At 34.8% G+C, this 18,001-nt stretch overlaps 1 protein-coding gene across 1 annotated transcript in view; it reads left to right on the top strand.

The window, feature by feature from the left end:
- Positions 1-18,001, top strand: part of LOC149535593 (GDA1/CD39 nucleoside phosphatase family protein) — a 125,888-nt gene that overhangs the window by 12,845 nt on the left and 95,042 nt on the right. The window contains exon 2 of the mRNA XM_089807252.1: positions 1,625-1,770. Coding sequence (XP_089663378.1) covers positions 1,625-1,770 — 146 coding nt within the window. The remainder of the gene's footprint in view (positions 1-1,624; positions 1,771-18,001) is intronic.

The following is an 18,001-nucleotide window of genomic DNA, read 5'->3' as shown; positions in this document are numbered from 1 at the left end:
ATTTTTAGTATCTCGCTATAGTTAGCTAGTTCTAGTTAATGTCATTTAGGCTTCTTTTTTGTTTGCTCTTTCATATTTATAGACATCTTTGTTAAGACAACCTTGCTTTTCCGTTCACTCTATAATTAGTGTCTATAAACTCTATTTAAGAGTTCATTGTTAATACAATATTCAATCTGTTTATTCCGCTCATTTGGTTGTTACAATTTCAGGCAGCAAACTCCTAAGGACCCCGCAATAAGACGTACAACAGATTGAACTGAAAAGATATACAACAGTACCTGCTCGATGTACACCATTATTGCAGTCTGGTTTCACTTATCAGAAAAATCAGTTATAACTTCAATTCAGAGGAAGAGAGTTATCTATAGTGGATTGACTCTTTGATGTAATAACCCTTCCCATAAGAGGGTAATTACATAGGAAACAGAGGTAGCAGATCAGACAACCAATTACAGAATTCAGTGCTTTATGCTAACCATTGGAAATAGGCAGTTTTTTATTAGAGAACACTAGAAGACTAGGTACATCACCATTTCCAAATGCAATCCAAATTCTAGTTGGGGAATTATAGGGTAAATCAAGTAAAATCTTAATAGGGGACATTACATTTTAGGTCTGAATGACATTTTTAAATGCCAGAAGTTTCTGCACAATGTGTCAGGCTCATTTACTTATTATTTTTTTGGTTCTAATGACATTTTGTTTTCAAAACCAAAATTGCATAAACTAATGAATGATGTTAGATTACTTTTTAGCATCATTTAGGTCAAATTGATTTGTGTGACTTATCACACATGTTCAGTTTGTATGAAGAGTTTTTGATAATTAAGTTTCTAAGTAGTTCAGTTCAATTTTCTTGCAAGATTACATTACTTTTATTAGGGAACACTAGAAGGCTAGATACATTGCCATTTCCAAATGCAATTGAAACTCTAGTTGGGGAATTTGAGGGTAAATCAAGTAAAGTCCTAATAGGGGACATTACATTTTTGGTCTTAATGACTATTTTTAATGCCAAAAATCTCTGCACAATCTGTCAGGTTCATTTACTTTTTTTTTAAAGTTTCAATAACATATTTTTTTCAAAACCAAAATTGCATAAACTAATGCATGAATTTAGATTGCTTTTAACATCATTCAGGCCAAATTGATTTGTATGACTTATCACACATATTCAGTTTGTATGAAGACTTTTACATAATAATGTTTGTAAGTAGTTTACTTCAGTTTTCATGCAAGATGACTTTACTTTTATTGGCTTTTTGGCCACATTGTTCTGTAGGAACTAATACTTCCATGACAAAACTTCAAAAAATAATTTTCTGTAAGTTGTAAAATTAAATTCAATGAAACACCCTTTCAAATCCTTAAGGCTAAATTGGATATTAGGACCTTCGAAATGTATTTTCTTCTTGTGAAGGTTATTTCTGTCGATGTCCAGTGTTTAAAAACTAATTCTCTGAGCATACTTTTATATAAATTGTACATAAAGCAAATGGAGTAATAAAATCATAGTAAATCCTCTGTTTACTTTTCGACTTATTGTCTAAGAAAAATATATTGGCCAACCATTCTATACTTGTAAAATAATTTTGTCCATTGGAACTTTTTTTTCTTGCAGGAGTGACACAAAGATTCATTTGATGGCAACAGCAGGATTGAGAAGGTTGGATGAGGAAACTCAAGAGAGGATTTTGGAATCTTGTAGGAGGGTACTCAGGTTTTCAGGATTTGGTTTTCAAGACAATTGGGCTTCTGTCATAACAGGTAAACTTTCTACTATTTTATCATTCTTGGAGATAATGAAATAAAGTGGTTATGGAGGAGAAACAACACAATATCTTGAAATGCAACATTCTACTGGAAATATAGCACAGGAACAACAAGGCATTTAAGTGAATCAGGGCCGAATTTCTTTTGCTTGGCATATCTTGGATGAGGTTATGGGTTACCTTTAATATGATTTAGTGGTGAGCTTGGAACGTTCACTAGGGTTGCATTGAATTTATGCAGAATTAACATCCCACATCCTAGTCATATGTCTGCTGACCTATAGCCCGCTTTATTGCAAAGAGGATTTCAATTTGGGCCAGATTCTACAACACAAGATAGGAAACAATAACAATTGGGGTATTTTGGGTTATATCTTCCAAATTTTCTAGTTTCCACTTGTTTGATTTAGGGCAAAAAGAATAATTAAGAAAAAATATTTGCATTTAACCAAAAAGGAAAATAAAAGTTATTGGATTCTTCACAATTACTAGTGTTTATGCTAGATTTTATATTTTGCTTGGACACTAGCCTACAAAACATTAATTTTCTTTTCTTTTACACAAAAAGAGTTTTCAAAATAGTTCAATTAAGGGTGCACGACATTAACTTTCAAAGCTGTATTTATGAAAAGAATGGCTAATCTTTGAATTCCTTAGTGGGTAGAGAAGTAGCTTAAAATCAAGTTGATCCAAGTAGATTCCATAAGCCTTACCAAAAGTTAAGGTGACTTTTTGGATTATTTCAAATAGAATTTTTGTAAACTTTGGGTGACATTTGACCTCCTTTGCATGTGTAAGTTTGGATTCAAACACGGGTCATACTTGATTGCACTTGTTGGTGCACAAACTCAAATGCCTCAAATACTGTATCCCATGAGGCTTAACTATGCGTTGGCTGTCCTTTTCTTGGATTACCCAAGAGGAAGAGGAGAGCATCATTGGGTAAGTGTAAAGTCTTTAGCTTTTTCTCTCTTCTATCTTTAAGTTTTGGGCATGTCTTTTTATGCAACTTAAGTAATTTTACACTGCAGACATGTCTTTTAATGCAAGCTAAGTGACTATTAGCCTAAAGACCTATTATTTGCCCGATTTAAGTTTAATGACTTAAGAGACATGCACTTTTAAGTGAATTTTATCAAACATGTGCGAAAAAGGTCAGGGGGCATTGGAAAATAATGAGCATATTGGCTCACTTTTTGAGGGTTAAATTGGAATCTTTGAATCAGGCTTGTGATGAATCTCATGGTTGAGTTTAATTCATTCTTTTGGGAGTCATTATATAAGGGTTCTATTGGAGCTCATTGTGTGATCATACATTTGTCAATTGCTGCAGCAATTAATTGGCTTGAGGCTTGGAACTCCTGAGTATTCCTAGTTTTAAAGAGACATATGGGCTCCCGCTAGTCAGAAGGGTGTGTTTCGGTGGATAGACTTTGGTCTCTGATGCCCTAGCACATCATTTTCAGAATTGCATTTCCTTATGAGGTTTGGAGGGCATTTTTGAGGCATGGTTAAGAGTTATGAGAATCAGATTTGGACAACCCACAGCAATATGTTTTCTTGTTTCTGAGCATCATTGAAACAAACATGTGTTTCTTTGCATGTCGCATGTCTCTTCATATAAAGAACAGCAGATGAATATCAAGAGACCACGACATATCATCTCAGGTAGATATTCTCTCATAGTTATAAAACTTCAACAAATTTAGCTGGATGACTGTCATACCAAGATAATGCCAAGTCTATCATTGTCAGTTTCTTTAGATAAAGTAAATGAACTCAAGCAGATACTGTTTGAGGGGGTTTGTCTGGGGTGAAATCTTGGTCACTTATAAATTAGGAAAGCAATTTCATGTTTTTGGGGAGCATGTGATTGTTGTTTAAATGAAAACAGATTTAGCACTTATTTTAATGCTATGTTGCTAGGCTTGTGAGCAGGTCTGGGCTGGGATGTGATCATGGTCTGGGTCCGGCTCTGGCCAAAAGTTGAACTTAGAAGAGGTTAAGATTTAAAATAAACACAACTAACGCGAAAAGTGCATCTTTTGAAGAATTTGGAGCCTGTTTAATAGTTGTGAATTTAATGAAAAATAGCATGTACCGCAAAGGTCCCTGTAGTCTTGAAGGCCTTAGTTTGGGCTGTGCCAGATGGAAAAGCAGCATTTGTTTTCCTGATTCTTTTTCCAATTTAAATATTGAGTAGTGAAGAGCACACATGGAAATACTGAAAAGGCAAACATCAAGACGTGCACCAAATTTCATGCGTGGGAAACCCTTTTGGGTAAAAATCCACAAAGCATAAGTGAGCATCAAGCCTCCTTGAATTACCAACTACAATTACCAGAGGCACCAGCCACAGTTTGCGCACCAACTCAAAAATACACAGCATCTCAGAATAACATACTCAGCGACATATGAGTGTAACACAGGTCCTTCAATTTCACCAACCCAAGAAATCACACGCACTGCTTCGTTGGTCCCCTGCAACTCTGAATATCGTACACAAGGAATATGCCACTCCACTCCAGTCCTTTTTCTCTCTAATATGATAATATCAAACCCCACATCTTCAATCTGTTCAATTTTGTCATCCATTCCTTAACATTGTTTCTCAAAAACACTGCTAAACTCAGCATTCACAGTCACAGATTTCCGGTCACACACTAACCATTACAAAAATTGCAGTATACAAAAACACCAAGCTGTTATAAGAATAACACACATAGGACTCATAACACCCAAATAGATGGTTGAAGTATTTTCAATTCATCAGATGAAAAACATCTTCACATCTGTATATGTGTATCATAAAAACCAAAACCTGTTTTTCTCAGAAAGTTAATGTTTCACCACTCAGTTACAGTGGCAATAAATAACGCTGCACTACACTTTCATTAAAAAGGGCTATGCTGTTTTCTGTTCAGTCTTCCAATAATTACACCCTAATGCCATATGAAAATTCCTCATGATCTATTCAAAAGTAATGCTCAGCTAATGAAATAATCATCGCTACTCTCAGAAAATACGATCGTCCACTTTTTTGTGTAATGTCCCTTTTTTGGGGACATTACAAAATTACATGTCCAAGTTATAAAATAATTTAAAGTGACTTTGGAGTTCAATAAAAACTATTTAAAAAGTCTCTTTTAATTAAAGAAGGTGAAAAGGTGACAAGGGAGATAAGACGAAGGATAAAATGGGACTCTCAAGAGTCACTGTGGAACATTAAAAGAACGATGAGGAGTTCATTTTGGGGATGCTTCGATTATTGTTTGTTCTGAGAATTTGGGTTTCTCTTGGGGGAACATTGAGAGAGTACATCTTCCATTTCAGACCTGAGGATGCAAACCTTTAGGCCATTGTTGGTGGATTGGACATAACCCCGGTTCATCACTGCAGTGGATTCAAGATAGAGTTCACACTGGGTTTGCAGGTTCTTATATGTTTCCAATTTGACTGTTATTGCTGTTTGTAAGATTGGACTCTATGCATGTTATTGTATTGCTGATTTATAATACGATAGCAAATTTGATGTGTTAAAACTGAATATTTAAATGAGCATTATCGATTCATTTGCTGGTTTACATTGTTCATTGGGTTTGCATGAGTTATCTATCATATGCTGAAAACTGTTTATGAGATAAATTCGGGCTAATATCCATTGGGGATATTACAGTGGTATCAAAGCAATGAACCTGCCATCCTGTTGGGTATAGTCAAGTTTCATTAGAAATAAAGTTACAGATTTACAAAGGGATTAATATGTATGTATAGTTCTCAGGAATATATCAGAAACACAAGTGTATAGAAATGTGGGTTTCAAAATCCACTGGGCTCAACTATTGAAAAATCTATTTTATTGAGATTGGTTGAGCACACTTTGGTCGTAGCTATATCGTACCTCTGATTTTGCCTTTAAGTTACCACAGAAAAATTATAGTTGGAACTATTGAAATATTTTTCCTCTATTCAAGTGAGAAATTAAGCTTTACAAAGATCAATAATATGGCTACCTTTCATATAAGGTGCAGAGCAAATTAAAATTTAGGTATCGCGGGCCATATGTTTTAGAATGAAAAATGATTAAAGTGGGACCGTCCAGTGGTCCACTTGACTATAATTTTCCATTTAATATTTGTGATACATAGGGGTGTATGGTGGCATTAAGATTTTATTTACCTGTTGCTAATATATGTGGGAGACTTATCTATCACCGATTGGTGGAAAGATTGGAATGTATTTTATATGGTAACTATATTTGCTGCCTCTTTACTATCGGGTTGAACTCAAGGCCATTGTTAATATTAAAGGTGTAATATTGGAAGACTATAGTATTGGCATAATATTTGTTTTCAAAACATTATTTCACTGTGAACATATAGTGGTAGCCATGGCGCATAGGAGGAGAAGCTTTGATTAATATTTTCAAGAAGAGTGGTTTTTGTAACGGAGTCTCTGTGCAAAGAAATTGTAGAAGATTTGAAGTTTCTGCTAATACATACTTGCACGTTGAGAAAAAATTTCTCTGTGCAAAGCCAAGATCCCAGAATAAAGGTTTTCAATTGATGAAGAAATTTAATATTTTTTGGGTTGGTTTTATATGTCAAGCACTCAGAGAATGTCGTTCTAGCTTCTAGGGCTAGGAACTTGATTCTGCTTGAGAGGTGTAGGTCAACCATGGCTGGAGATTGGTGAAATTGCCCTTAAGGCTCTAGTATTGTCATGAGCTGAAATTCAGTGTCGTAAAATGGTGTCTGTGTAGGCATCTATTCAACATTCCTTCATCCAAGTTGGAGTGGTAGATTTGATGAGGAAGACGACAAATTTAAGTGAACCAATCTTCAAATATGAACGACCACTCTAGGTTGAACCACAACAGTTGAAGACAAAATTGCAAGAGCGTTAATATTCAAATTTTTGGTCTGTCTAGAGGAATATTTTTGGAAAATTCAGTGATATTGACAATGGTTGGACTTAGTAAGAATCGTTTCTTGGTGTAAAGTGAGTCCTTTCTATTGCTTAATATTGATCTTGAGTGTTACACTTGCGGCTTGTGTTGTGGAAGTAAAAAGAATGAATTTGGCCAAGGTTTGACAGAGAACATCTATTGTGAGTCTATGGTCTAAGCGATTTTTTTGAAAAAAATTCTTCAAGTCTATGATTTCTGTGAAGTTGTCGAAAAAGTGAAGTTGGGCTATTTTGCACATACAATCTGAGAGCGAAATAGTTGAAGGGTGAAGGAGTAACGACAACAAATTAATAATTTGTCTTGGGTAATTTAAAGGAACCGTTTCATAACTCTGGGCAACGTGAGATTATAGTTTCATAACGTAATTGAAGCAGCCTGGGAAAGGCGTCCGAGACATTTGTAATGAAAAATATTTGCAGTGAACATAATACCATTGAGATTATTTGTTTTTTTCAATTTTATTCCCTGTTGTGACTTCTTGCAGAGATTTAAATAACTCCTTGGAGCGATACATTCTACATCTTGACCCAATTGAAGAAGTCAAATCAGCAGTAATTTGGCATGGTTAATAATATATTTTGGTGGGAGGCGTTAGTGAAGACATGCAAACTGAATATCGTCTAACGTGCAGAGTGATATTTGTTTGTGGCGAGGTGATTGTTGGGCGAACATATGGCAATAATGAGCAAGTAGAGTTTAGGTGGTGTGTTCAACGAAAGTGTTGAAATTTGCATCCAAAATTTTCTGAACAGAGACCAAGGCTGGTTAGTAGAGAGTATAAGTCGCAACACCTTTGTGAATGGCTTGTAGGATGAATCAAGCTTAAGAAATATAGGAGTTACCCTTATCTTTTCCATCCACAACTGTGAAGAGAGATTATTGCAGGATGTATATGTTTCAATTCATTGGGTACCTAAATACACAGATGACATGATGTTAAGTTGCAGGGGAAAGAAGAGTGAGCAGCTCCTACAGACAAATGCAAAAAACACTTCAGAGCAGGGACAAACTACATTCTTAGCTACTGCCATATTAATGAATTCTAGAACTATGATTCTGCGCTAAACGACGAATATTGGAAGTTCCAAGACTACAATATTTATGAATTTGTGAATTAAGCTGAATATTCTCATGTTGTAAATTATGGGAGCAACCTTTTTATTTGATTTGTATGTCATTGGGACCACAAGCATTGAGGCAGTCTTTTCCAACTATTCTAATAAATTTGGGTTAATGAATTTGAAATACAAAAATCTTGCAAACAAGAGTCATTCATTATAGTGGCCTAGAAAATGTTGACATAATGCCCAAACTATGAATGTTGGAAGCAAAAAGGGAAAAATAAAATTGTCTCTGCATCCTTCAAAGTTCATACAACAACCACTTCACTGGTCATTTTAAAGTCAGAAAATTATTTAATCAATTTCTTGAAAGGAAGATGCCATGGGGAAGTTTAATGGTTTCGAAAAAATCAAGAAAGACATTGTTAAATTGCAACAACAGTTAGCCCAAGATTTACAAATTGACATGAGGATTGAAATAATGAGTATGTATGATGAGTATAACAAATTCCCACCAAAAGTTCAGAAAGACTTACCTTTTATTGACTATGTGGACTTTCATCCTAGGCTACAAAACAAGAACGATGCAACAAAGAAGTACTATGAACTGGCCCAGGATCATCTTGCAAAGGATAGGTGCAAAAATTTGCATGAGGAGTTTTCAACAGTCAAGATCCAGGTTACAAGTGGTTTGGAGAAAGAACAACCAACTACCAGTTATTTACAGCCTTCACATGATCATGGGATAGATGTTAATAGTGGCACCTGTTTGTTGATAGGCAGTTTTGGTTTTGGATGTATATGGACCTTACAAGGCTACTTGCATTAATGCTCTTGATGAGCATGTTGATAGCCCTTGTGCAGAAGTTGACGAGTCAGCTAATGATAAAGACTCCCCCTCTTATGTGATTGTTGATGCTGGTTTTGATTCAGACTTAATGGTCTCTATAGAGGTTATGGATTCCTTGTGTGATGAGTTTTCTTTTGAACATAATCCTATCCCTAGTTTCTATAAGTAGTTGGATATGAAGGATGACATTGATGATGCGGATATGTATAATGAAACACTTGCTTCCACTTCATATGCATTTGACTTATCTCATACACCTGTTAGATCACCTTATTTGGAGAGTCAAATGAAAGTGACTGAAATTAAAATTGTCCCAACCCTATCACATTTTGATAACATATATGATAAGGTTGAAGAACATTTTTTGAAGGAAAAATTAGCAAGAAGACAAAAGGGAGTGAAAGAGGAGTTCTCACATTTGCATGTGATTAAGGAGGGGATGAAAGCATTGAAATCAAACTATCTTCATCTTCTTTCAGATTGTGATCATCTTCTCAATCTCATAGAGATCTATCCCGAGGCACTAAGGAAGAAGGAAGAAGAAGTGGACATCCTTTCTTGTGAGCTCACAAATACCAAGGACATCCTACAGGCTTCCTTGGCAGCATTTCATGTGGCAGAGAATCAGATTGTTGAGCTTAATCAAGAATTGAATTTGGCACTCTCTACCGTGGCTCAACATCCAAATGTAGGAGTTGAGGAGATTGACAATGATGATAGCGAGAGGATCGACCAACATGATGACAATGAGTGGATTGACCAGCATGAAGACAACCACAAGAATTCTGATTTTTATTACAGCAGTTATATATCTACACAATGGCATGAGGATAGAGATGAAACAAGTGAAATTGACTTAGAGTTTTCACTTGATGGTGATCATTTCATTGATGGAGATGTTGATTTGAGTTTTGGTACTTATGGTGATGTTGATAATCCCAAATTACCCATAATGTATGCTGATAGTTTCTATCGATTATCTAGAATCATATCACCCAGGCTTCATGAGATGGCAGCTATGTATTCGCTAGCTGGTGGTTTTATCTTTATGCACACTCCGACTGTCAGTAGGTTCTATATTTGGTCTCCTATTTTTCTAGATTTGGTTCATCCTCTAGAGGTTAGAGAGTTATAGGTTGATTCGTGGAGATACTTGACCTTGAGACACACCTTATGAGATGGTTACCCTTCCAACACATAGGCACAATGATAGCCGTATCATCTTCTATATGATTAGTCCGATTTATGACAATGATCTGTGCTGGACTTATGAGTCGAATTTCATGCATATTCGCGGTTTTGGTTGGGTGATGTGTTTGTTCAGTTGGTTGATCCAAGATGATAGGTTGTTGGACATCTATTACTCTTCCTAGGATCGTGTTGATAGGATGGTTTGGGACTAAGGTGTTGACCATATGTATACATGGCATTCTGAGGATTTTGTTGTAGTACTACATAGTTTGAGACTAGATGCAATTATGATCAAAGTTGCATAACCTATAGATGAAGTGATACTTCATAGATTGACATGGGATCTAGGGATTTGGTTGATGGATGGGTTGCATTTTGACATCTTGTTTCACAATGTGGCAAGATTTGTTTTTAGATTGGGCTAAAGAGCTTCGTGCTTATTTCTATGGGATCCTGGTATTGATTGCTTGAAGACAAGCAATCTCGAGGAGGGAGGACTGTAATGTCCCTTTTTTGGGGACATTAGAAAATTACACGTCCAAGTTATAAAATAATTAAAAGTGACTTTGGAGTTCAATTAAAACTATTTAAAAAGTCTCTGTTAATTAAAGAAGGGGAAAATGTGACAAGGGAGATAAGATGAAAGATGAAATGAGAATCTCAAGAGTCACTGTGGAACATTAAAAGAAAGATGAGGAGTTCATTTTGGGGATGCTTGGATTATTGTTTATTTTGACTAATCACCTCATTTCCCAATGTTCTTGGGGAAATATTGGGAGAGTTCATCTTCCATTTCCGACTTGAGGACTCGTGTATTCTGAGAAAAAACACAACCACCTAATATATTCCTTAATACATCAAACGTGAAGAAAAACTCATCAAAAAATGACAAAAGTCACCCTCTTAGATAGACGCTACACAACGTATACTCAAACTTTGAGATTGTCACTACACGACATTTGTTGAAACTTCTAAGATAACTCTCTGAGATTTTACTACACAACATACACTCCAAAGGCACAATGACACACCCGGTCGAATCAATAATCTTTTTGTTTGAGTCGAAGGCAAAAGAGCTAATATCTTGGGGGAGCTAAAGAGACAACAACTGTCGTTCGCTACACTACATGACAGGCATAAACTACAGAACAAACGTCTTCGTATTAGGCTCTGCCAGCAAAGATGGGAGTATAAACACATGTGGATCCCAGACTGATGCCAAGGAGATGTAGAACAAAATAAAATGATGCCAATAAATAAGATGATGGTGACCGATTTGATGAGCTTTGAATAACCACACAAAACGACGCTTGAGGAGATAAGATAAATGCTGACGGTGAAGGATGGGGTTCTACAAAAAAATGGAGGCCAATACAAAAAACTGTCATTTTGTAGAGGAACCACACGAACATAGAAAACTTGACAAGTTGGAACCAGGATAGAGAAATCTTGACGCGTATAACAGTAACACCAAAACAATAAGAAGAAGATGCATGACAAGGAAGAGAAGTATCGATGAAGAGGAAGAAACAGGTACAACATGTTGAAGCATTAGCAATAGGAGAATCTCAGGTAAAAGATCTATCTCGTGGCTACATGATTCAACACCGACTGGGATAAGGAATAACACCACACTTAGAGCCCATAATTCTGTTCCACAATAAATAAATTCCTTTGCTATTGCACAAGAGACAAACTTGACTTAAGAAATTGGTTTGAAAAGAAATGCTAAATTATATTTTCCCACACAATGACTTGAATTAATCTTGATTCCCATAGCAATGAATGTCAATGTTAAAAGTAAAGATTATATGTGCTGCCTTCAAAAGATTTGATCCAAATAAAGATGACATGGCAATTTGACTTGGCACAAGCAAGCAAGTTAAGTTGTAACGCCTCACTAGGGAACCCAAAAGGTTAAGGCTAAATGTTACTAAGTTTGGTGAATAATTTTTTTTGAATATCTTTTTGGCTAGCTAAGTTCCCTTAATCATAGATGCAAGAGTCCTAACGGGTTCCCTAACAACATTACTTAATTTCCAGATTCAAGTGTTTGGTTTCCTCATCCAACCAACTCAACAAGTATCCCTAATTGTTGCTCATTCAGTTTCCTTTCTAACATTTCATCCTTACTACTTAATGTCTACTCATCCTAACATCCATTTCTTTGTTATATTAATTAGGGTTTTAAATCAATTGTTCTCTATTCTTAAATTTTCAAATAGGTCTTAACCCCCTTATTCAAGTTAATCCACATATGACCTTAAAGGAGTTAGGGTATGAAATTGAACACTTAGAAAATCTTCCCTTTAGTCCAAACAATATTTATACAACTTCAATTACTTCTTCCACTTCTAAATTAGGAGCTAATGTCATAGCCTTATTAAATTAAATGCATCCACTTAACTTGGAGTAAAGATACTGTTGAGGATAATAGCTTTGGTCAGATATAGAATGATGATTGATTTGTTTATATCATTATTTATGGAAATTAATTATCATACATATAACTGATTGAAACACCATATGTCTCAAGTATATTATCAATCTGAATTTAGGGATTATTACTTGCAAGTTATTATTTCATGTTTCATATAGGATCCCGATTGAGCATTATTATTGGTGTTCATTTTCAGATTGGATATTTATTTATTTGTGCAAGATCAAATCAGATTGAACTTAATAAGCATTTGTGTTTGTTAGTAATAAATCCCGATTAGAGATCGGGTGTCTAATTTGATATGAAAAGGCACATTCATGAGACATGTCATGAATGGGCATCTCTCCTTCTTGTGGAGACATGTCCTTTCATGGGATGTGTCTCTTCTATGCATACTTAATGCAGATCCAATCCAAAAGGAGACCTTGAAATCAATAAATGTTTTGCCTTTTGGGGATTGAATACCACTAGTTCAGTTTCAGACCTCTGAACTTATATTCAGTATTTTTCAATATTGATTTAGCATCAGTTTTAACATTGTATCAGAGTGGGTCATTTGCTGGAACGATCAACCATACAATCTGACATTAAACAACTGCCATTGATATATGCTTTAAAAGAATAATTATTTATTTGGCAAGTCACATTTATATTTTGAAGTTTAATATTTAAAAGTTCAGTCTGAGGGAAAGCCTCCGTCGAATTAATTATTCGAATGGAAAATAATATTTCCATGCGCGAAAGTTTTGCATATTTTTGGGATTTATCTGAAATTAGTTCCAGACTGGTCAATATATATTTCTAATTAGCATGAAAGGAGCATTATGATTTTACATTGCTGAACGATATTATGAGCAGTGATCATTACCATTGGAGGGAATAATTGATAGTGTCGTGTCTAAGGATTTCGGGCTTTCTCCCTGCCATAGAGATTGTTATATATCCGAGGCATTACATATCTGACTTCAACGGGCTGCTGTTATTATTGGAAGCTTATACAACTTTTAGTTGGCGATTCATATTCATTTTGGCGAATCATTCAGTATCATTGAATGACGATATCAGTTAAGCTTAAAGGAGTATTATTAGTTTTGATATTAATTGGTTGAACACATTGGTCACACAACTAATAGTGGAGTAAATATTTGTGATACACTGTGACATTGGAGACTGAAGATTTGTTGGGAAAATATGACCGGATATGGTATCAAGCCTTCTGAAAATACAAATTTAATGCATATTATTTGATCAACAGCGTAAATGGCAAAAGGATATCTAATGGAGTATTTTATATGGAGCAATTGATATTACATTGAGCATTGGTTATATAACAAAGCACAGCCAATAAACCACTACTGGTAAAAGGTGAAAAGAAATTGACTGAAGTACCATCAACAAATAAGGATACAAATTGATCAATTACCAAACAATCAAATCACACTGTCTTCATGATTGTCGAAGTCTAAGGCTTGTGATTTAGATTAGTGGTTCAGGAGTATCAGGGGAAGCCTCTTGTCATGTCCCCCATTTATGACAATATAGATCAAAAAAAAAATGAAAAAAAATGCTTATAATTATTTTAATGAACATATAAATAGATTATATATATAATAAATATTATTACATACTAAGTTATTGAACTAAATAATGAAGAATAAATAATAATATATTATTGTGATTTAATAAATAACAGTAAATCTAATAAAGTCAAAATATATCATACAATACAAATATTTTATAATACTAATGTATTAATCATAAGTTATAATAATATATTAAATAAAATATAATAGAATATTGAATTAATAATATATTCTACTTGCAACATAATTAGTAAAATAATTTCTAAGGGACATGACCATTGAGAATATTAGATATTTAATTAACAGGAGAAACAAGGAATGGGGGACAATCAGAAAATATTTTTTATTTTTTCTGCAAAAGGCCAAAGATCTGATTTGGGATCATCACAGCCTCGCATACATGAAACAATGAATTACATGGATTTATTTATCTAGTGCTTGCTAAACTAGTAGATTGAGAGTCTGTCCAAATACGCATGACGAAAATTTACAGAGGCATTAAAACCATGAAAGGATCCATGCTTCCACTTGGTGCTGGAAGTAATCTATTTTCTATTCTGAATGAATACTGTTTTGGGCCTGTATGCCTGTAGTGTGCATTGAGCAATTGGTTATGACAAGTCAACAAGACACATACCATGGCTTTGGGAAGACTTGGGCTATCGATTTGAGATATTAGATGCTTATGAATAATATTCCTTTTGTCAGTATACTTGAATCTGGACTGTGTTTCAATGGGTGCTAAGTTGACTAGACTATGATGGACATTGGAGGACTGTGTGAGTTGGTTGTGAACTGTCCATAAGCGATGTGTATTTTAGACAACAATACAATTGGATGTACAGACTGTTCATACAATAGGCTCTGTTGTATCTAAAGGGTTATCATGCTCTACAATTGTATTTTGTTAAGGAATTGAGGTCAACATGAATCTTTCTTTAGCATTGCAAAGTTGCATTAGTGAAATTTTGACTGTGGATATGTATATGTGAGGTTTTGATACATATAGAATCAAATAGCTCAGAAGAAGTATCACTTGATTTATATTCAGCTGCGTATTGGAAAGGGCCTTTTATAAAATTATGGCACATGCACAGTCTTTGGTGAAATTGTTGTTATAAGGGAAAGAGTCTTATTGTTGCAAGATAGAATTTAGAGTCAAAGTTACTTGCTTTTGTAGGCTTACATGCCTTAGCAATGTTAGATTCATCATTTCTGAGGGAGTCTTCATCTTCGAGGGTTAAAGAATGAAGACACAAGTTGCTACCTTGAAGTTCAACCGATGACACATATCTAGATCAGTTTCTTAAAAGAGGAATAATGAACATTTAGAGGGAGGCTGGCAATCCATCACAAACAATCTTGGAGGTCAAAAGTTTAATATTAGTTTTAGAGAAAGCCATTTCATCATGAAGAACTATTAATGAGTTCTTAACTGTGAAATTTATCACAAAGAAAAATTAATTGTTGAAGGCACAAGCTGCAGCAACAGCCTTTGTCAAAATACAATTTGAGCTAGATAAGAAAGCTGAAAACTATACACCTAATATGGAGACTTGGCCTAAGTGGAAAACAAAGTCCTCTGTTGTACGACTGCAGGTTGAGTTGAAAGAGCTGAAAGCTTGGCCTGATTGCTTCTATTCTGTCCTCCCATAATGCAAATAGACTAAGGTTCCGAGATCCATTAAAACAGAAAGAAGTTTGCCATATTTGATGAGATGCAAAAATTGTTCAACAATATAAGAGTGGGAATTTTATATTGTGGGGGGAGTAATAACCAATGTTCCATTCTCATTGTTTGACAAATGCTTATATGAAGGCACTTACTGACATTCATTGGAACAACTTGTATCAGGGATGTTGATGTGCAGATAAGTATTTATTATCCTTGATCATTACACTTATCTACTCATTGTAGTCTCTCTCTAAATTGTATTTCTAGTTGTACCATAAGAACTATTTTCGCCTTGATCTTTTCCTTTGTCTCAGGATGTTCTTCCAGGAAAAGAAGAATGGTACATTAGATGGAGCAGCTAGAGGATCTGATATAATTGATCTTTGAGGATAAATGGATACTTAAATGCTTATAGTCATAGGACTAAGTTAATGGCTGAAACATTTAAGAAGAAGAGGAAAATGCCATTACATTAGAAACAACCTTGGATGAGGAGGTCAGGAGGTTGACTAATGTACTTGGAGCTTCAGAAGGAAGCCAAATTAGCATGAATGCCTGATGTAGCTAAATTTGGGGACAAATCCACATCTTATTACATTCACTCATGTTACTATGGAATCAGACAAGTGCATGTGTGTATGGGAAGTTGCTCTTATTAAAATAACAAATCATGTGCCTATCCCTTGGAACAAGATATTTTCCATGATTAGAGTATATGAACAGGACGTGCCTCTGTAACAGAGGGAACAACTTAAGGATCTACATTTGTTGGCATCCAATGATATTGATTCAGAGGGAGCAGAACATGACAAGATGGTGTCTCGAGCTTTCAATTGAGTTACATTACTGAAGAGTAGATGTTCGACATTCTCACCAAGCCTCATGCTATAGAGAAGTTTTGTGTACTTTTGGGACAAGCTTGTTATGTTGGAGAATGAAGCCTTAGCTGAGAAGGAACTTTAACATCAGTGATATATTATTTGTATCCTTGTATATTCTTTCCTTTTTTAAAGAAGTTTGAGGTGAAAGTCATTATTTTCACCCTATGGATTGAGCCATAGTGGATCCACGTTGTGATATGGTTCATGGTGGATGTCATGTGTGTGATGCAACAACACCACATGAGAGAATCCGTGGTAAATCCGTGGTAAATCTTTTATCGTTGGGTGTGTGACTCCATCACTTGGGCCTCCTGCGTGCATTATTGGAAGGTGATGATCTTATAGATGATATACACTTGTATCTAACATTGTAAGGTGATGACTTTACAATGTTCATTATCATGATGAATACCATGCAACTTGATATTCATGGACATGTTATGATAGTATCTCTTGAACATTTTGATAGATATCACGAGACTTGATATCAGTTACAGATCATTACCCTCTTATGAGATAATCATGGTGGATATTATGTGACGTAATATCTGTGGATATGCCATGATTTGTTGTGGTAGACATCATGAGATATGATGTCAGTGCACATACCATAACATGGATATATATATATATATATATATATATATATATATATAAGAAGAATGTCATGTGACTTGGTATTCGTAAGCATATTATAGCCTTAGATATCATGAGTTAGGTGATATCTCTTCTCACAATAGATGAGCCTATTGTGATATATATACTTGATTAGATTCTTTATCTTCCCTAGCTAAGAGGGAGTATTGAGGATAATAGCTTCGGTCAGATATAGAACGATGATTGATTTGTGTTAGAATTAGTAATCTTTCCTTGGTTGTATTTATTAAATGGGATAAAACAAGGTATCTCTTATGTATTTTGTCCTCTTGTCCGTGTGTGAGGACAAGTCATTTTTGTAATTCCTTTATTAAGGAAAATAGTTAATTCGTCCTTAAGAGGATTATGACACTTGTTATGCACACACTTATGAATTTAGCAATCATTCATATGGGAGTTACTAAGTAACTCTTCTCATCTCTATATACCTCCTCTTCTCCATGTGTGAGGACAAGTCATTTTTGTAATTCCTTTATTAAGGAAAATAGTTTATTCCTCCTTAAGAGGATTATGACACTTGTTATGCGCACACTTATGAATTTGGCAATCATTCACATGGGAGTTACTAAATAACTCTTCTTCTCATCTCTATATAAGGGATGCTCCTTTCTCATCCTCTACAACACACTCACTATGTAGTTTTAATATGAGCATATGGCTCCATCTCTCTTTTTCTCTCTTTAGTTCTTTAGGCTTTTGCCTCATTCATATTATACACAAGGGGTTTTTATTGCTTTCCCCTTTCAAAATCTTGTCTCCTCTTGTCAATTCTTTGGTTGTTGTTCCTTGGATTTTGCTTACATTGTGTTCTCATTAGCTTTGAGTTTATGGTAACTATTTTCATTTTAAGCTCTCTTGGATTATTTTATTTCATTTCATTTTTATAATATTCTTTCAATTTGTTTATATCATTATTTAT

This window comes from Cupressus sempervirens, chromosome 10, assembly GCF_028749045.1.
Source record: "Cupressus sempervirens isolate cs-2001-9-10 chromosome 10, ASM2874904v1, whole genome shotgun sequence".
NCBI classification, from domain to species: Eukaryota; Viridiplantae; Streptophyta; class Pinopsida; order Cupressales; family Cupressaceae; genus Cupressus; species Cupressus sempervirens.
Note: the sequence above shows the minus strand (reverse complement) of the source record. Positions and strands in the feature narration are given on the sequence as shown.